Genomic DNA, 19,308 nt, shown 5'->3' with positions numbered 1-19,308 from the left:
AGTAAAATTTAAGAGATTGGCAGTAAGTAGATGCCCTTGTTTTGCAGCGAGGGCTCTTTTGCCTCTGTAGTCACATGGGCTTCTTTGGCCCAGAGAAATGACAAACTAATTTCAGGCAAGGGTTCTGGGCTTCAGCTAGAATTGCAGGCATCTGGGATTCCAGCTTCATTCTACTGTGTAAGCCTAGGCCTCTTGCTGTGACCACCACAGTTGAGGGGCAGGGGTTCCTGGATCATGTTGTTTACAAGATAGGAGGTGGGAAAGGGTTAGGGACTCAGGAGGTGTGCAGGGCTTAGTAACAAGTGGGGGACTGCCTAGGAGAGAAGGGAGGGTGATTAAGGGGGAAGCAGACCAAGGAAACTGCTCCCATGGGAGAAGGGGATGGCTTAATCCTCTGAAAGTTCAGCCCTACTGCCTCCCTCTTCCCTCATTCCCTGGATATTAAGCCTTCCCCTCCAACTCTCCTCCCTGGCCCTGCTTTTCACACCCTTCAGGCCTACCCACTTACAGAATACTTCCCTTGCCTTTAATGCTCCCATGTTGTTCACCTTACCATCTGCTCTCAGTGTCAATTCTGCCTCCCTTCCCACCCCTGAATCCGCACATCCTACTCTCTTGCAAATCTGAGCTTTCCCATCATTTTAAAGCACTCTCCCACCATTTTCACCCACTCATTTAAGTGCATACCTCCTGGTCATCTGCTGAATACCCCACCACCAGTCCAACACTACTGCCAAGTCCTTACGGTCCCTGCTATGTGCCATTCCTTGATTCTAAGCCTCCTTAATTTCTTGGTCCAGTTATAGATCCCCTTCCCCCACTCCCCCAAGAGAAAAGAGGAAATGAGACCCAAAGAGGAAACTGGATCTTGCTGATCCCACGCCCAGCCAGGCCACTGACCACACCCCCATTTCACTCCCAGCCTGACCCTGCCACTGACCACAACACTATCCCCTACCCATCCTGACCCGGCCACTGGCTGCACCCCATTCCCCTCAACTCCATCTTTACTTAGACACTGCCAACATCCCTTCACTCTCCCCCCCACCATCCCACGAATGTAGCCTAATTTAGCCACTTACCACATCTCTTCTCAACCTCCTGAAGCCTGACTTGGCCTCTGACCTCACTCCATCATTCCCTGTCTTAGCCACCATCCACATAATTATTCTTCCTCTTCCCCCAGCCTGATCCAGTGACTAACTATAGACGTATTTTTCCCACTGTTATCTTCTCCAGTCTTTCTTGACACTTTGTCTTCCCCATTTCCAGCCTGATACAGTCACTAACCCCATGTGGTTAGCAGCCACCCCTACCTGGCTGCTAACCACATCCTCTAACTGCAGCCTCATCTCACATTCTCAACTCCATCTGCTCCTTTCTTTCCGCCTTTCCCAGTTCCTTGCCTAAACTCAAGCTCTCCCAGCCCCTTTGAGTGCCTACTGATGATGCGAAGCAATGGGACCCCAGCCTGACTTTGGGCCTTGGTTCCTGAGGACAGACTGTCATCAGGTCCTGTCATTTCTACCTCTTAACATTTCTAATGAGTGATGTCCTCCTCTCCACCATTCTAACTCTGGCTCCATTACCTCCCACTTGTGCTAATGCAGTGTCTTTACAACCAATCTCCAAGGTAGCTGCCAGAGTTATTTTCCTAAAATTGAGTTCTGATTATGCCCCTTCTCTGATCAAAGCCTCCCTTTGCCTCCTGTTGCCCTCCGGTAGGTGAAATTCCGCATACTCCTGCTGAGTTCTCCCCTGCCTTTCCACCCTAACCTTGACTTCCCCATCACTGCTCACTTGCAGGTACCCTGTGCTTCAACCAGCCTGCCTCCTCACTTCCCTGAATGCCCCTCCGTGATTTCCTGCTTCTCCACCTTTGCTTGCTTATGCTATTCTCTCTGCCTGGAAGGCCACCCTTGACTCATCTCCGGCTGGCTGGAATAGTGGAGAGAGCTTGGGCTTCGGAGTCAGAGACCTGAGTTTGGATCCTGGCTTCACAAGTTATTAGTTTGTGTGACTTATTAGCTGTGTGACTTGTTCAAGTTAAACGCTTGAGCAAGTGCTTAACTTCTTTGAGCCTTAGTTTCCTAATCTGTAAAAATGGAAATAACGACACCTACCTTGCAGGGTTGCTGTAAGGATTAAATGAAATTATGTACACAAAGCAATTGACATATAGCCAATAAAAGATAGATCATTGTTATTTTTTATTATCTTTATTTTTTTTAATCCTAACTTCAAATGACACTTTTTGTGGAGACATTTTAGCCCCCCTTCCCTAACCTAAAGGGATCTCTCCCATGAGCACATACCACTTGGTTCTTACCACATCCTGCCTTCTGTAACTTTGTATGTAGATCATCCACTCTGCTGACTGGGAGCCCATTGAGGGCAGAGGCTAGGGCTTACCCGCCACTGAGAGTTTGGCCCAGGGCCTTCCAATAACATGCCCTCGAAAATGCTTGCTGGATGGATGGAAGGAGAATGTCTATATAACGGGAGGAGAGGCGTTGGGGCCGAGTGCTGTGTGCTTGCCGATAGAGGTGTATTTGTACGTCCCAGCTGTGTGCATGGGGTGGAGTCCATGGGAAGATGACGTGGTTGTGATGGATCTGTGTAGGGCTGTGTGTCTGAGATAATGTGTATGTAGAGACTGTGTAAGTAGCTTTGTGGGAAAGAGCTCTGTGCATAGGCTGGGGTACATCTAGGGAGAATGAATATGCATAGATCTGGATGTAGGTGGGGACGGGTCATGCTGGGGGAAGTCAGGTCCAGCCCTTCAGCTGCCCAGTCCAGCCCTAAATGAGCCTCCAGCAGCCTGAGGCCGGATATGTCAGTCTCACCCACAACCCTCCCTCCCTCTCAGCGGTTACAGACTCAGAGGCCAAATTTGGTAACAGACTGAGTGTTACTCCCCCAGCCCTCTTACATTCTGACTCTGTCTTCAGCTTTCTCTCTCCCTTTGTCCCTCTCTGTAACTCCCTGTCTTTCTGCAGCTCCCTTTGTGGGTACCTGCTCTGACTGTATTCTCTATGTACCCCAAATTCCTTACCCCCAGTACATTTACATTCCATTCCTTGCTGGGATTTGACCTCCTGTCCTCTATTCCCCCCCCCCACAATTGCCCAACTCCTCTGGAATGCATCTCAGGAATGTCTTGAGGGAGGAGGAGTTCTCTGGGAGGGGGACACGGAGGGGGGGGCATTGTTGCTGTTCCATAAAACATGATAGAAAGGGGAGCAAAGTTCTCAGGCCGGAACAGGAATTGGATAGCTTCTCCCCATACTTCCAGGGGCCTGGGTCTGTGCTATCATCGCCCCCAACTCGCTCAATTCCCTTTCCTCCCTCACCCTCTTGTAGCCATGTGGATGTCTACTGAGGACCAGCCTGAAAGTGAGGGTATCCATGACTCAACTCCCTTATCGGGGTCTCACCAGAGGTTTCCGTGCTTGAGGAAGAAGGGGGTGTCCACATGTCCGGAGGAAATGGGGGGAGACATGCAATTTCAGCTTAGGGTCTAAGGTCTTTTCATTGTGCCCTCAGCTTCGCAGACCTTCCAGCGATCCAACAGCCAGGTCTGTCCAGCTATGGGGAGAGGTGCTCCAGGAATGGGGAGGGGAGTAGAGATCTAGTAGTGGGGAGACTGGGAGAGTCCTCTCTTGGGAGTAAAGATAGAGGATGAGCTGTGGCTGCTTCTTTTTTGAGACTGTACTATTTATAAGGTTAGAAATTGTCTATCAGATCCTTGGTCCAGACCTTTCCCACATCTGCCTCCCACCTCCTGTTTCTACCTAGATTTTCAATCCCTCCTAATCTCTTCACCCTCCAAAAACATACCCCTTGCCAAGTTCCCTGGTCCTTAGCTGCTGTTTCCTAACATCCCCACCTCTGCTTCCAGCCTTCTCTCTAGTCTGCTTTCTCCCCTTTGGGGCTAGCAGTTTGCAGAGAGGGCAATGGGCAGACTGGATTTGCTCACTCTCTTAGGTAAGAGGCACCAGTCTCTGTGCGGAGCTGGGTCACATCATCAGCTGCCAGGCAGACTTGTGGTCTGGTACACTCTGCACTGCCTGCCGCCTCCACTGAGAGGTGGTGCCGGGAGGGCTGGGTGAGACTGGTGTCCACGGCCGCAATGAAAATACTGTCAGGAGAGGCAGCTGAGATGGAGGGCAGAGTTTCAGAAGGACTAACTGAAGATGAGAGAGCATAGGAGGAGTTACGGTGAGAACTGGGTAGTAACTTGGTGAAGGAGCAAGGACTGAGTTAGAAGGACTGAGCTCTTTCTCTGACCTGATTTGAAACACACACACACTGCTGGGGAACCAAACATGGGCCAAGCTCCTCCGGGAGGCCTCCAGCACGTCAGGTTAGAGGAAAGCTGAGACAAGTGGGCCTGGATGGATTGAACAGCAAGTGGTTGGCCTCCCTTCCGGACTAGCTAGAGACAGTATTTGCAGGTCTCAAGAGCCCTTGGGGATTATCTAATGTAACGTCTTCATTCTGCAGAGGAGGCGGCTAAAGCTGTGAGAGGGAAGATCATATGATGAGTCAGGGCAGAGCTCTGAAAATTGCAGATGGGAAGAAGCCAGCAGGGTATAGAAAGAGACAAAGAGAGAAGAAGACTGAACCAGGAAGGATGAAAACAGGGCAGAGGCAGGGCTGGGGAAGGAGGTGAGCAGGGACAAGGATAAGAGAGAAACACTTGGAAGAAAAAAGAGAGGCACAGATTCCAGTGCTGGGGGCGGGGCCGTGTCCTCCAGTAACACTGTGTTTCAGACCTGCTTTTGTACCTTGCAGACCAGCCTCTCCTTAGATGTCTTAGACACTTTAGACATCCATCTGAAGCAACTCATCTTTCATTCTTTAAAATTATTAAATAAAACAAAAACAACTTCACTGCTATCTGCTTTGGTGACTCCCTTTCCTGGGGCTCCATCTGGGGGGCCTCCTCTCCTCCAACAAGGGTGTATTCTAATGCCCTGATGCCACAGATCAGGTATAGCCAGGCTGGAGAGGAGAAGCCGCCACCATGGTTGCACTTTCGCTGAAGATCAGCATTGGGAATGTGGTGAAGACGATGCAGTTCGAGCCGTCTACCATGGTGTATGACGCCTGTCGCATCATCCGGGAGCGGATCCCAGAGGCCCTGTCTGGCCCTCGTGAGTCTGACTACCCAGATGGCTGGGGCGGGAGTCCTTGATCCCTTCTTACTCCCAGGCTCTTGGCCTTGGGGGATGACTTTGTTGTCTCCCAAGGCTTCTCATCTCTCAGGTCTGTGTTCCTTGGTTCCCCCCCTCCCCTTTAGGCCCCGGATCCCTGAGAAAATAATAAGGGGCAGTGGTGCAGCCATTCAGCCACATTGGGGTCCTTATAAGTCTGAGGTGATCCATCCTCTCTTTTAGCCAGCGACTTTGGGCTATTTCTGTCAGACGATGACCCCAAAAAGGGTATATGGCTGGAGGCTGGGAAAGCTTTGGATTACTACATGCTCCGAAATGGGGTGAGTATGACTTCATCAAGGACCACCAATATCCTCTTCCATCACTTCCCTCCTTCCGCTTCCTATTTTCAACACCCGCATCTGTTGTCTCTGACCTCCCCCATGCTTTCTTTCTATTACAGGCAGTCATAGTACCCTGCTTTTGAGCGAGCCACCGTAGTCTTCCTTTTAGTAATCTACTTTCCTCCCGCCTCTGGCTGCCTAAAAAGGAAGTAATACCTTTAGCTTAAAGTGGGCCCCTGCCTCCTATTCCTGCCCCAATAGGACACCATGGAGTACAGGAAGAAACAGAGGCCCTTGAAGATCCGTATGCTGGATGGCACTGTGAAGACCGTCATGGTGGACGACTCTAAGACCGTCACTGACATGCTCATGACCATCTGTGCCCGCATTGGTAAGGGGCTCATGGGGCCGGAGGCTCAGGGGGAGGCCCCAGCTCTGCCAGAAGACCTGGCTGCAGTGCCTGGGATGCTGCCAACCCACCCCCTCCCCCAGGCATCACCAACCATGATGAATATTCACTGGTTCGAGAGCTCATGGAAGAAAAGAAGGAGGAGGTGACAGGGACCTTACGAAAGGACAAGACACTGCTGCGAGATGAAAAGAAGATGGAGAAGCTAAAGCAGAAATTGCACACAGATGACGAGCGTAAGCAGAAAGGGACAGAAGAGGGCATTCGAAACAAGCAGGGTGGCAGGGGCAGCCGTTTCTGTGTTATTTACTGAATACTTGCTTTTGAAAGGCACTGTTTAAGCACTGGGGATGCATCTGTAGTAAAACAAAGTCCTACACTCACTGAACTTAACATATTAGTGAGAGAGGGTAGGAAATGAAGAAACAAACAAAAAGCCAGAGATTAGATGGCATAGGGGCTCTAGGGGCTTGACATTGAGGGGACTCTCTGTGTCCCAGTGAACTGGCTGGACCATGGCCGGACGCTGAGGGAACAGGGAGTGGAGGAGCATGAGACGCTTCTGCTCCGGAGGAAGTTCTTCTACTCAGACCAGAATGTGGACTCCCGGGACCCTGTCCAGCTGAACCTTCTCTATGTGCAGGTGGGGAGAGGACTTGCCTGGCATGGGGTGGTAGGGAGAGAGGCAGAAGCGCAGTGGGGGTATCTCTGTACCGCAGACACATCTGCCTCCTTTCGCTGTGCTCTGCAGGCACGAGATGACATCCTGAACGGCTCCCACCCTGTGTCCTTCGACAAGGCCTGTGAGTTCGCTGGCTTCCAGTGCCAGATCCAGTTTGGGCCCCACAATGAGCAGAAGCACAAGGCTGGTTTCCTCGAGTGAGTGACCTTCATGCCATACCCTGTCAGGGCCCAGGGCTCCCTGCCACTGCGGCCCCGCATAATGGCCCTGTCTCCATCCCAGACCTTCTCCCTATTTCCTCTTCTCAGATCCCAGGGGCTGACCCATATGGGTACCTTTTCAGCCTCCATCGTCCATTTGTCTCCTCCCTGGCCTCATGTGGAATATAAATGTAGTCCAGAATCTCTGCCCCTGCCCCCTACCTCTGAAGTAAGCATGTAACTTTTCTGAGCTGCTCTGAAGAATTGTACTGCGGGGCTTCTCTGGTGGCGCAGTGGTTGAGAGTCTGCCTGCCGATGCAGGGGACACGGGTTCGTGCCCCGGTCCGAGAAGATCCCACATGCTGCGGAGCGGCTGGGCCCGTGAGCCATGGCCGCTGAGCCTGCGCGTCCGGAGCCTGTGCTCCGCAGCAGGAGAGGCCACAACAGTGAGAGGCCCGTGTACCGCAAAAAAAAAAAAAAAAAAAAAAAAAAAAAGAATTGTACTGCAAGAGCCAGAGGGAAACTACATTTTCATCACAGGGAACATCAGATTTCAAAAGTCTCACAGGTCTCATCCACTGGTATTTCTCAGAATACCTGCAGTTTGCTGTGGCTTTCTCAGCTTCCTGCAAGCATGGCCGTCCTTCTCATGAGCTCGTTCTGCTCTTGGTTCCCTGAAATTGTGCTCTCGACCCTCTTTTCCTGAAGGAATGAGCCTCCAACTCAAGTTCCCTTAGTCTCTTTCCCTGTAAGGAGGGACACAGGCTGTATTCAAGAGTTAGTACTAAGTCATCTTGATTTCAGGGATAATCCAGACTCTAGTCCCTTGAGTCTTCTTTCTCCCCAAAGATAATACTCTCCTAGACATTTCCTTACAACCCTAGGCCCACAGTCCATGGCCCACATAGCCCTGATGCTGTCCACTACATGCTGACCCTCCCTTTTCTGGTGTAGCCTGAAGGACTTCCTGCCCAAGGAGTATGTGAAGCAGAAGGGAGAGCGTAAGATCTTCCAGGTGAATGGGGATGGGGAAAGTGTTTGGGGTGACCCGGGAGCTTTGCTGCTTAATCCTACTGACTAAATGGACCCCCGCCCCCTCCTCATCACCCCTACCCTGCTTCCACCCTCCAAGCTGTTCTCCCACCCCTCTTGCACCAAGAAAGCAGACCTGGGCTTCTGGTCTCCACCTGCACACTGCATCTGCTGTGGAACTCAGTTCAGTAATCTTGTTTTCTTTTCTTTACCTCTAACATGGGATAACTCTCTGCCCTGAGTAGGATTGATAGAGGAATCAAACGAGGTAGTATGCCTAAATTACTGTGAAGAGACGGAAGGTGTTATCCCCACTCTTTGAATCCTCAGCCCAAAAGGCCTTGTGTTTGACCTTCTACTTCCTAACCATCCATTCACATCTACAGAATGTCTGCAAGTTCCTTAACTGTATCCCTCGCTTCTTGAATAATTGCTTCTGCGTATCCTTTATCAGTCCCATCCCCTCACCTTCTCATTTTTTACAGCCTGCATCCCCTAACTTTTCCTCTGTTCCCATTATGCTCTCCCATCATAGTTCACATCCCAACTTAACTCATCTGCGATATCATCCTCCCCACATTTTGCTAAATGTGTCCCCATTTCATACTCGAAGGCACACAAGAACTGTGGACAGATGAGTGAGATCGAGGCCAAGGTACGCTACGTGAAGCTAGCCCGTTCCCTCAAGACGTACGGCGTCTCCTTCTTCCTGGTCAAGGTGGGTTATGGATTCTTCTCTCTGCCCGCCCTTACTTTCACTCTTACCCTTTCCTCTCTGAGTCTCTAACCCTGCCCCCAGTCACATTTCCCATTGTTCCCCAAGAATCCCATTCTCTTCCTTGTGAAAACTTGCCCCTTTGTCAGTTTTCCACCATCACTTCCCTCCTTACCCTGCATTTTCCTTCCCTTTCCCTTTCTCCTAACATAGGCTTGTCCCGGGTCCATCCATAGGCACCCTGGTTTAGCTCTCCTGCCCACCTCAGCACCCCACTGTGGTCTGGGTCTGATCCCCTGACCAATAACACCAACGACAACCTCTGCCCCACAGGAAAAGATGAAAGGAAAAAACAAGTTGGTGCCCAGGCTTCTGGGCATCACTAAGGAGTGTGTGATGCGAGTGGACGAGAAGACCAAAGAGGTGATCCAGGAATGGAACCTCACCAACATCAAACGCTGGGCTGCCTCTCCCAAGAGCTTCACCCTGGTGAGCTGGGGTCTCGGGGGAGAAAGGGCTTTGGAGTTTTCAGAGAAGGGGCAGCCACAGAGGTCTCCCCCGCGCCCCTGCTCAGGGGTAGGTGCACTGAATGCAACTCCAGAAAAAAGGAAAACTTTGGAACTATTGCAGGAACGTGGAGATTAGAATAGAGGGGAAACTCCCCTGGAGAATGAGGGAAGCTTAAGTGAAACATTTTTTTAAAATCATCAGAACAAAACTGTAACCAGCAAGCTGAGATCACAGGAAACTTGGGGAGAGGGAAGAAAAAGGTGACAGAAAGAAAAATAAGCCTCCCCTCTTTCAGCAACAGCTACTTACAGTAGTTTCCTCCTCTAGCTTTATGTTTTGGCATTATGAATTGAAAACTGATCCCACCTTGAAGAAGTGCCCCACTGAGAAGGGAAATTAGTAAAGGTGGTTTTTCCATTTTGGGTATTAGTACTAATCCTTAACTATGGTCATTTAATGATAAATGATAAATGTGTTCTCCCACTTCAGGGTGGGAGAAGAGAGATTTCCTAAATGCCACACATTTGAAACTGTGTAGCATAAAGAGCACTCCTTGGAAATAAAATATTTTCCTCCAAGGAAAATAAAGAAATAGGAGGTTGAAGAAAGGCTGTTGTCCTAGAGGCTGTTGGCACGGGGCAGGGAAGCGCCCCTCATCAGCTCGACCTTGGGCTCCCGCCCCACCCTTTCCCATCCTGGGTGGATTCAGGCTTTCCCACTGAGTCCCCACCTTGTCCTCCTAGGATTTCGGGGACTACCAAGATGGCTACTACTCGGTGCAGACAACCGAGGGGGAGCAGATCGCACAGCTCATTGCTGGCTACATCGATATCATCCTTAAGAAGGTGAGCACTGCCTGACCCCTACCTTCTTCTCCTCCTTTACCTTGTCCCCAAGCCGGTCCTTTAGAAATGAGGACCCGAGTTCCAGAAGATGGCTGACTGCGGAATGAAAAGGCTGCCTTTTTCACTTCCCTCTTCTTTAACTCTTGTTCTTTTTTTCTCCCTACAGAAAAAGAGCAAGGATCACTTTGGACTGGAGGGAGACGAGGAGTCTACTATGCTGGAGGACTCGGTGTCCCCCAAGAAGTACGAGGGGAACTGGGCTGACCCCATCCCTCGGGCAGGGAAGGCAAGGCATGACCCCAAGGACTGTAGGAGGGGGGGAGTCCTTAGGATGCCTCTAACCGGTCGCAGGCTGTGGTGAGACCTCACGCACCGCCCAGACCATAGGACGTGCAGAGGCGGTAGAGCGGGGTGGGAAGGGATGAGAGGAGGAGGTCCTCGGAGTGCTCCCCATACGTCCCCTCTCTAGGTCAACAGTCCTTCAGCAGCAGTGTAACCGGGTGGGGAAGGTGGAGCATGGCTCCGTGGCCCTGCCTGCCATCATGCGCTCCGGAGCCTCTGGTCCTGAAAATTTCCAGGTGGGCAGCATGCCCCCTGCCCAGCAGCAGATTACCAGTGGCCAGATGCACCGAGGACACATGCCTCCTTTGGTAAGAGTGCCCCCACTGCCGCCACGATTCCGGGCCTGCCCCCCCTTGGCTGGGCCTAGCCAGGAGTCGGCAGTCTTTCCCGTGTCCCTGTTTGTCTCCTTCTCGGCCTCAGGCTCTCTTTTACCTTCTCTCTCCTCCAGATGTTCCCTGTTACTTCTCTCTTTGTCTCATAGACATCAGCCCAGCAGGCACTCACTGGAACCATCAACTCCAGCATGCAGGCTGTGCAGGCTGCCCAGGCCACTCTGGATGACTTTGACACTCTGCCCCCTCTGGGCCAGGATGCTGTGAGTACGGGATGGAGGAGAGGCCGATGGTGCTGAAGCTGGGACTCCAAGGAGCAGTGTTTGGCTTAACTGCAGCAGAGCAGATCCTGAGGTTTGTTTCTCTTTTCTCTCAGGCCTCGAAGGCCTGGCGTAAGAACAAGATGGATGAATCAAAACATGAAATCCACTCCCAGGTAGACGCCATCACAGCCGGTACTGCCTCCGTGGTGAACCTGACAGCAGGTAGGCCGGATGCCCAGCCCTCTGTGTGCGGTGGCGGAGGGGAGGGCGAGCATGTGCAAGCGTGAGCGTGACTGGCTCGGTGTGACTGCACCTTGACTCACGGGAGGGACTTTGTGTGTACGTCTCTCTCAGGACGTGTGTGTGACTAACTGCCTGTGACTGGCCTCCTCTTCTTCCTTCTCCCCCCAGGGGACCCCGCCGAGACAGACTACACCGCAGTGGGCTGTGCAGTCACCACAATCTCCTCCAACCTGACGGAGATGTCCCGTGGCGTGAAGCTGCTGGCTGCCCTGCTGGAGGACGAAGGTGGCAGTGGCCGGCCCCTGCTGCAGGCAGCCAAGGGCCTGGCGGGGGCGGTGTCAGAGCTGCTGCGCAGTGCCCAGCCGGCCAGTGCCGAGGTCAGGGGCCAGGGGTTGGCACTAGGGAGAGGAGAGGGTTCGAGCCCAAGGAGAAGGGGGCGGTCCAGGTTGCAGGATGGAAGTGTGAGACCCATGGGCGTGTAGGACCCGTGGACATGCGGGCAGGGATTAGGCAGCTTCTGACCGGTGTTCACTCTCCACAGCCCCGTCAGAACCTGCTGCAAGCAGCTGGGAACGTGGGCCAGGCCAGTGGGGAGCTGTTGCAGCAAATTGGGGAAAGTGATACTGACCCCCACTTCCAGGTTGGTGACTTACCCAACCCCCAGAACCCCAGCTTCTAGGAGGTAACCTCTGATCCTGAATCCAGCTCCAGTCCTGCTACTGTAAATTGACCCCTCAGAGCCAACCTGAACCTGTTTCCAGGGATGACACTGGGAACCCCCAGTCCATTTTTTGGGGATAAGAATTCAGAACCCCTGAATCCAAACTTAACCTGTTAGTTCACCCTCGGCCCTTATTGGTGACATGTTTTTGGCCGCCTGTCATCTTTCCCGGTCTTCCCCATATGGAGCCCTCCCCACAACTTGAGGGCATCTTGAAGCCCCTCTTCCAGTCCCTTAGACCCCACACCTGGAGGGCGCTGTTCCTCTCCCTCCCCCTTCCCACCCGCGCCTGTCTCCTCAGCTGACTTGTCATCCTGGATTTCCCATGCAGATCTGTGCGCCCAGAGGGGCTGGGGTTCCATCTCCCCCCGATCCCCCCACGGTAACGGCCTCTGGCCTGGGCCTTCCCAGCTTTGTCCTCTCTGAGCCGCATACACTCGCTCTGCCCCCTCCCCTGGCCTCCTGGGGGAGCAGAACATGATGGGAGCTGGGGAGGCACGGCACAGGCAGGACTTGAGAAAATGGGGTCTGAAGGGTAGTACAGGGACTTGTTCCCAAGACTCCAGGGTGACTGCTCCCAACCAAAATTGAGAAGAAATGGAGAAAAGACGCTGGGGGTGGGAGGGACCCCTCCCTCCCTCCATCCCACTGTAACAGCGCTGCCCACCCTCCCTCCCCATTGCCGTCCGAGTGTATCCGCCTCATGCGTTTCTCCCTTTGGTGTAGACACTGTTTCTCTCGGTGTGGGTTTGTTCCTTGGTGGGGGTTCTGTCCCACTTGGCGCTCGAGGCAGGGGCTTGGGGTAGGTTCTGGTTGCTTCTGCATACACTGTTCTGTGATTGGAGTCGGTGGGACTAATGAAACAGCTTATGCCTCTGAGAAGGGTCCGTGGATCCCAAGCTGGATCTCAGGCCATGCTGACTGCTGTTTTCTCACAGGAGGTGCTCATGCAGCTAGCCAAGGCCGTGGCAAGTGCTGCAGCTGCCTTGGTCCTCAAGGCCAAGAGTGTGGCCCAGCGAACAGAGGACTCAGGGCTTCAGACCCAGGTTATTGCTGCAGCAACACAGTGTGCCCTGTCCACCTCCCAGCTGGTGGCCTGTACCAAGGTGAGCCCCAAAGGTTGCTGCAGCCTGTGCCTAGGGGTGATGCTACCACACACGCAAGAGCCTCTCATTTTACCTCTTTGGCCCCCAAGGCCTCACTACCCAACCTAATAACTATTGTGAACACCACAGCCACCCCTACCTCACGACTCCTTTCCCTCGCCTACGTCTCTGACACTCACTTTGCCCACAGGTGGTGGCTCCTACTATCAGCTCCCCTGTCTGCCAAGAGCAGCTGGTGGAGGCCGGACGACTAGTGGCCAAAGCCGTGGAGGGCTGTGTGTCCGCCTCCCAGGCCGCCACAGAGGATGGGCAGCTATTGCGGGGAGTAGGAGCAGCGGCTACAGCGGTCACCCAGGCCCTGAATGAGCTGCTGCAGCACGTGAGGGCCCACGCCACAGGGGCTGGGCCTGCTGGCCGCTATGACCAGGCCACTGACACCATCCTCACTGTCACCGAGAACATCTTTAGCTCCATGGGTGATGCTGGTAAGGACAGCCCCCTGGGAAGACAGAGAATCCCAGTGAGGTTCCCCGAGTCCATTGGAAATTCCCTTGCAGACCCATCACCGCCCCCCTCACCAAGGACTCAGCACAGTGGGCTGGGTGTTTAATCTCTGAAATCTCCAGTTCCCCATCTGTAAAGCAGGAGTATGATATCTGCTCTGCCTTCCTTGGTGTATTTAAAGAACATACCAAAGCATACACAAAAATAGATGGAAAATGATATTATTAAGAGATAGCCATCCCCATTCTACTCCCTAACCCCCAAAATCCTTCACAAAGAGTCTCATCCTCTCAAGACTACTTATGGAAAATACCCACTGGAGACTGCCCCCGCCCCTCCCTCCATCAGAACGCACCAGGGAATCTGTTCCTTTCCAAGATCCTGAACCCAGGAAACAGTAACTCCAGGGAAGTCACTTCAAGAACTCTCGTGTCTCCTTACCGTCCCTAATAGCCCTACCTACCTTGTCTGCACCACTTTCCTCCACCCCCGACACCCTCTCAGTGTCTCTGGCTCCCTTCGCTGACTGTGCCTACGCTCTCAGGTGAGATGGTGCGACAGGCCCGCATCCTAGCCCAAGCCACCTCTGACTTGGTCAATGCCATCAAGGCTGATGCCGAGGGGGAGAGTGATCTGGAGAATTCCCGCAAGCTCTTAAGCGCCGCTAAGATCCTGGCCGATGCCACAGCCAAGATGGTGGAGGCTGCCAAGGTAGAGAGCCTTCTGTGCAGACCCCCAGACTGGGCCCTGTAGGCAAGTAGAAGGGTCCAGATAGTCACCCTCATTTATGGGAGGTGAAAAGCAGAAGGTACAAGAGAAGAAATAACAGGAGCACTGAGGAAATAAATGCGCCCCTAGGTGGTGAGTGGATGGCGCCAGGCTTCCAGCCAGTGTGACTCCCAGAGTCCTTGCTGACTGATAGGAAACTGTACCCTTTTTCTTCCTCTAAGTCCAAGGCCTGCGGTTCCTACTTTGCCCTACTTTGCTGCCACCACCTGTCTGCTTCCTGATCCCTCTGCTTCCTGGTCTCCTGTGAATGCACGCTGGCATTCAGTCCCAGGGGATCCGCTGCTAGCAGCACAGAGAAAGACAAGGCAGTGGGACACGGGACAGAAGGGTGCAGAGGACTGTCAGGAAGAAGCCAATAGATTCCCAGGCTCCCTGGGCTCTGGGGCTCTTCAGTTTGCAGGAGTAACCAGGGCCCCTGCTTTGGTATCCCTGAGATCCCTGCTCTAAACTGCATCCTTCTTGTCCCAGAGAGCCCGGCTCACCCCCATATGCTAGTGGTATTTTATGGGGAGGGGGGGAAGAAATATGGCCGCTTCCCCAGAGAGGGGAAGCAGAAACAATTCTACCTAAGGAAGGGATTTCAGCATCCCAGACGGAAGCCAGAGCCCCTTTAGGCTCCCCTTGGCCTGCCTGAGGTAGCTCGTCTCAACTATGATTACCTTTCAGCGGGGGTAGTTAGAAATGACTTCAGGAAAATACCTCTGAGTTTGGGGGGTCCGGGAAGAGCTTATTTAGGGTCCACAGGGACGCAGGGTGGTAACTGTCTCCTCGCCACCTCTCAGGGAGCAGCCGCCCACCCTGACAGTCAGGAGCAGCAGCAGCGGCTGCGGGAGGCAGCTGAGGGTCTCCGCATGGCGACCAACGCGGCTGCACAGAATGCCATCAAGAAAAAGCTGGTGCAGCGCCTGGAGGTGAGGCTGGGAACCAAGCCAGTGTAGGTGCTCTAGGACGAATGAAACTGGGAGGGATGTGCGGGGACGCTGATGTTTCCTTGGCAGATAGCACGGGCAGGGTAAGCCAGGGACAGGGTATCAGAATGTCTGGGCCTCGTCCTCACTATTCTGTCCTTAAAGCATGCAGCCAAGCAGGCTGCAGCCTCAGCTACACAGACCATCGCTGCAGCCCAACATGCAGCCTCCACCCCCAAGGCCTCTGCCGGCCCCCAGCCACAGCTGATGCAGAGTTGCAAGGTGAGACGCCAGGAAGCGCGTGGGGGCGGGAGGAGGTGTGGAAGATGGGGGACTTTCCCCCAGCCTGCGGAGAGGTGGCTCTGATGACATTTTCACCTACAGGCTGTGGCAGAGCAGATTCCACTGCTGGTGCAGGGTGTCCGAGGGAGCCAAGCCCAGCCTGACAGCCCCAGTGCGCAGCTAGCCCTCATCGCTGCCAGCCAGAGCTTCCTGCAGGCAAGGCACCTTCTGCTCACCACTCAGACCAGACCCTTCCCACTCCTCTATAAGACCTTTAGATTTAATCAATTTAAATCTCTGCCAATAGCCTCTCCCAGTACTGAGCCCCAGTGCTCACCACATCCTGACCGTCATCATTCCTTGTACCCAAGCCCAGAGGGCGTATGGTACACTTCATCTGCCCACCTGTTCCCCAACAGCCAGGTGGGAAGATGGTGGCAGCCGCGAAGGCCTCAGTGCCAACAGTTCAGGACCAGGCATCGGCCATGCAGCTGAGTCAGTGTGCTAAAAACCTTGGCACTGCACTGGCTGAACTCCGTACCGCTGCCCAGAAGGTATAGGAGCTGGCTCTTTTTTTGGAAGATGAGGGGGGAGTCCTAGGAGGATGGAGAATCTGTTCAGAATATCCTAAAATGGGTAATTGTGTAACCTGAGGCGTGAGTGAGACACAGTGTACCTCCTACACCTCAACACCCCCCCCGCCCCCCATATCTTTGTAGGCTCAGGAAGCATGTGGGCCTTTGGAGATGGATTCTGCTCTGAGTGTGGTACAGAATCTAGAGAGAGATCTGCAGGAAGTGAAGGCAGCAGCTCGAGATGGCAAGCTTAAGCCCTTACCTGGGGAGACGGTAGGTATTCTAAAGACCTCATTCTTACTCAAACCCTGAGGTCTTCCTCCTCATCCGTGCCCCAGAGCTGCCCAGAACCTTCATTCAAACTGCCAGCTGTCCCTGAATAGCTTCTCAGGTTCCCTCTTTCCCGTTCCTCCTGCACTTGATCCCCTGAGTCTCCTCCTTCATCCCTAGATGGAGAAGTGTGCCCAGGACCTGGGCAACAGCACCAAAGCAGTGAGCTCCGCCATCGCCCAGCTGCTGGGGGAGGTTGCCCAGGGCAATGAGAATTATGCAGGTACGTGGACAGGGCTGGGAATGGGGCATGTGGTGAGGAGGATGGGTCAATGGGAGCTGGATGGAGGAAGCCACCGGCATCAGGGCCTGGCAGTGAAGGTGACTTTTCCCCTCCTTCCTCTCTCCTTGTTTCCCCAGGTATCGCAGCTCGGGATGTGGCAGGTGGGCTGCGGTCACTGGCCCAAGCCGCCAGGGGTGTAGCTGCCCTGACATCAGATCCTGCGGTGCAAGCCATTGTGCTTGACACAGCCAGTGATGTACTGGACAAGGCCAGCAGCCTCATCGAGGAGGCGAAGAAGGCAGCTGGCCATCCAGGGGACCCTGAGAGCCAGCAGCGGCTTGCGCAGGTCAGGTATTGGGACAGGGCCACTCCCTCCCTCTCCCCCAGATCCCATCAGAAGGCCCACCCTGACAGGGGAAGAGTCTCATCGACACCGCAGCTCCTCTCTGGATTCCGCCCGCCCTTCTCAGTCTTAGTTGAAGTGTCTTAGCTAGACTGCGGTAGGGGCCTAGCTGAAAGCCACATTTGGGGAAGTTTGGTCACTATCACTTGATACCCTAACGTGATACCCTGGCCTATTCAGCTAAAACACCCCCTTTCTGCTTTCACTTTCAGAATCTCCCATGGGTGGAGAAGGGGATCTCCCAGTTGTTTCCATTTTGGCAACCCCTGTCTCCTTTCCCACCTCAGGTGGCTAAAGCAGTGACCCAGGCCCTGAACCGCTGCGTCAGCTGCCTGCCTGGTCAGCGAGATGTGGACAATGCCCTGAGAGCAGTGGGAGATGCCAGCAAGCGACTCCTGAGTGACTCGGTAGGAGGACAGGGGTGTCGGGGGAACACAGTGAGGATGAAGGACTCCAAGCTTCTACCTCTGGACCTCTCCTTGACCCTGACTCCCCAGATGTATCCCCTTTCATTGCCCCCAGGCTCTGTGCCCACCTCTCAGCGCTCCTTTACCAGTCTCTCTCTCACGTCATTTCCCATTGTTGCACCTGACTTTGTCTCTGACCCTGCAGCTTCCCCCCAGCACCGGGACTTTTCAAGAAGCTCAGAGCCGGCTGAATGAAGCCGCTGCTGGGCTAAATCAGGCAGCCACAGAACTGGTGCAGGCCTCTCGGGGAACCCCTCAGGACCTGGCTCGAGCCTCAGGTCGATTCGGACAGGACTTCAGCACCTTCCTGGAAGCTGGTGTGGAGATGGCAGGCCAGGCTCCGGTACGAAGAAGCACTGGGTCCTGTTCAAGGGTTAGATCAGAGGCATCTCTGTGACCACCGAGTCCTCACCTGCTCCTGGCTCCCTCCCCTCCCCAGTCTCTAGCAGTACTTGAGTGTCTGGGAGAGAAGATCCCTTTTAGAAACAGATAAGAAAGGACTGGACAATGTGTTGACCTTCTTGCCTTCAACAGAGCCAGGAGGACCGCGCCCAGGTTGTGTCCAACTTGAAGGGCATCTCCATGTCTTCAAGCAAACTTCTTCTGGCTGCCAAAGCCCTGTCCACAGACCCTGCAGCCCCTAACCTCAAGAGTCAGCTGGCTGCAGCTGCCCGGTACGTAGGAGCTAGGAAGCCCAGCCCTAGAATGTTGAAGACACTGGGGAGGGGACATCTCATGAGAAGTCCCTGGTTTAGGAGTTGTTCTAGGTTAAAGAGAAATGGCTAGAGACTTCCTACACGTACAGGATACAGAAATGATGACCTCTGCACCCATTCACTTGACTTTCTCTTCCTCCCAGGGCAGTGACTGACAGCATCAACCAGCTCATCACCATGTGCACCCAGCAGGCGCCAGGCCAGAAAGAGTGTGACAATGCACTGCGGGAATTGGAGGTGGGCCCTGTCAGGTTAAATGGGGTTGAGGTTGAGGAAAGGGTTCTTGGTTGGAGGGTGAGGGGGGATGTCTTGGATCTCACTTCACCCTCCCCCTCTACAGACGGTCCGGGAACTCCTAGAGAACCCAGTCCAGCCCATCAATGACATGTCCTACTTTGGCTGCCTGGACAGTGTCATGGAAAACTCAAAGGTAAGTGCACCCAGGAACCCAGGAGGGCAGAGGACAGGAAGATGGAACTAACCGGGGGCTGCTCTATCCCTCTGAGGACAGGCTCTGACTCTCCTGACACACTCTGTTCCTCAGGTACTGGGTGAGGCCATGACTGGCATCTCCCAAAATGCCAAGAACGGAAACCTGCCAGAGTTTGGAGAGGCCATTGCCACAGCTTCCAAGGCCCTCTGTGGCTTCACCGAGGCAGCTGCACAGGTTATTCTCCTGAGATGGTCCCTGGAATGCCCCTGCTTTCCCTACCCTACCTCCTTGCAGCCTGACACACTTGCAGATAAGTCAAAAAGTTAGGCTTGCAAAGCCAACTGTATGGAAACTGGGGATCTTTCCCCCTCCTAAAGTAGAGATATTTGTCAGCAATCACAGAACACCAGCAATTCTGATCACGGTCACCCCTGAGCCCTGGTGCTTTGAGTTATGGTTATACTGTCCAATCATTGGGCTGTTTCCAGACCCAGCTTTCTTGGTATATGCTGACTAGCATATGCAAATTATTTCCACATAATTATGACTTCGTAGGGGGCGGAGCAGGGATGTGTGCCGCAAGGCATGTGGGATCTTAGTTCCCTGACCAGGGATCGAACCTGGGCTCCCTGCAGTGGAAGTCTTAACCACTGGACTACCAGGGAAGTCCCCACATAATTGTTACTTTATTAGAATAGTACCAGGGACTAAATTTCCAGTTACTTGCGTCACCACTTAACTTTGCCTTTTTCTACATTATGAAGTGTAAAACGAC

At 53.6% G+C, this 19,308-nt stretch overlaps 1 protein-coding gene across 2 annotated transcripts in view; it reads left to right on the top strand.

Annotated features, from left to right (window-relative positions):
* TLN1 (talin 1) overlaps positions 1-19,308 on the top strand; it is a 31,967-nt gene that overhangs the window by 1,214 nt on the left and 11,445 nt on the right. For both annotated transcript variants that reach the window (XM_059072136.2, XM_059072137.2), the window contains exons 2-33: positions 4,992-5,159; positions 5,403-5,500; positions 5,765-5,894; positions 5,996-6,148; positions 6,413-6,555; positions 6,664-6,791; positions 7,749-7,809; positions 8,440-8,544; positions 8,875-9,030; positions 9,795-9,896; positions 10,063-10,139; positions 10,366-10,546; positions 10,720-10,833; positions 10,947-11,055; positions 11,245-11,453; positions 11,618-11,716; positions 12,736-12,903; positions 13,094-13,388; positions 13,952-14,118; positions 14,979-15,107; positions 15,270-15,386; positions 15,489-15,602; positions 15,806-15,940; positions 16,106-16,234; positions 16,412-16,514; positions 16,652-16,860; positions 17,205-17,324; positions 17,530-17,727; positions 17,919-18,058; positions 18,244-18,337; positions 18,441-18,530; positions 18,645-18,767. In XM_059072136.2, coding sequence (XP_058928119.1) covers positions 5,030-5,159; positions 5,403-5,500; positions 5,765-5,894; positions 5,996-6,148; positions 6,413-6,555; positions 6,664-6,791; positions 7,749-7,809; positions 8,440-8,544; positions 8,875-9,030; positions 9,795-9,896; positions 10,063-10,139; positions 10,366-10,546; positions 10,720-10,833; positions 10,947-11,055; positions 11,245-11,453; positions 11,618-11,716; positions 12,736-12,903; positions 13,094-13,388; positions 13,952-14,118; positions 14,979-15,107; positions 15,270-15,386; positions 15,489-15,602; positions 15,806-15,940; positions 16,106-16,234; positions 16,412-16,514; positions 16,652-16,860; positions 17,205-17,324; positions 17,530-17,727; positions 17,919-18,058; positions 18,244-18,337; positions 18,441-18,530; positions 18,645-18,767 — 4,326 coding nt within the window. In that variant the 5' untranslated portion in view covers positions 4,992-5,029. The remainder of the gene's footprint in view (positions 1-4,991; positions 5,160-5,402; positions 5,501-5,764; positions 5,895-5,995; positions 6,149-6,412; positions 6,556-6,663; positions 6,792-7,748; positions 7,810-8,439; positions 8,545-8,874; positions 9,031-9,794; positions 9,897-10,062; positions 10,140-10,365; positions 10,547-10,719; positions 10,834-10,946; positions 11,056-11,244; positions 11,454-11,617; positions 11,717-12,735; positions 12,904-13,093; positions 13,389-13,951; positions 14,119-14,978; positions 15,108-15,269; positions 15,387-15,488; positions 15,603-15,805; positions 15,941-16,105; positions 16,235-16,411; positions 16,515-16,651; positions 16,861-17,204; positions 17,325-17,529; positions 17,728-17,918; positions 18,059-18,243; positions 18,338-18,440; positions 18,531-18,644; positions 18,768-19,308) is intronic.

This window comes from Kogia breviceps, chromosome 8 (genome assembly GCF_026419965.1).
Source record: "Kogia breviceps isolate mKogBre1 chromosome 8, mKogBre1 haplotype 1, whole genome shotgun sequence".
NCBI lineage: Eukaryota > Metazoa > Chordata > Mammalia > Artiodactyla > Physeteridae > Kogia > Kogia breviceps.
The sequence above is the reverse complement of the archived record's forward strand: the minus strand, read 5'-3'. Positions and strand labels throughout refer to the sequence as shown.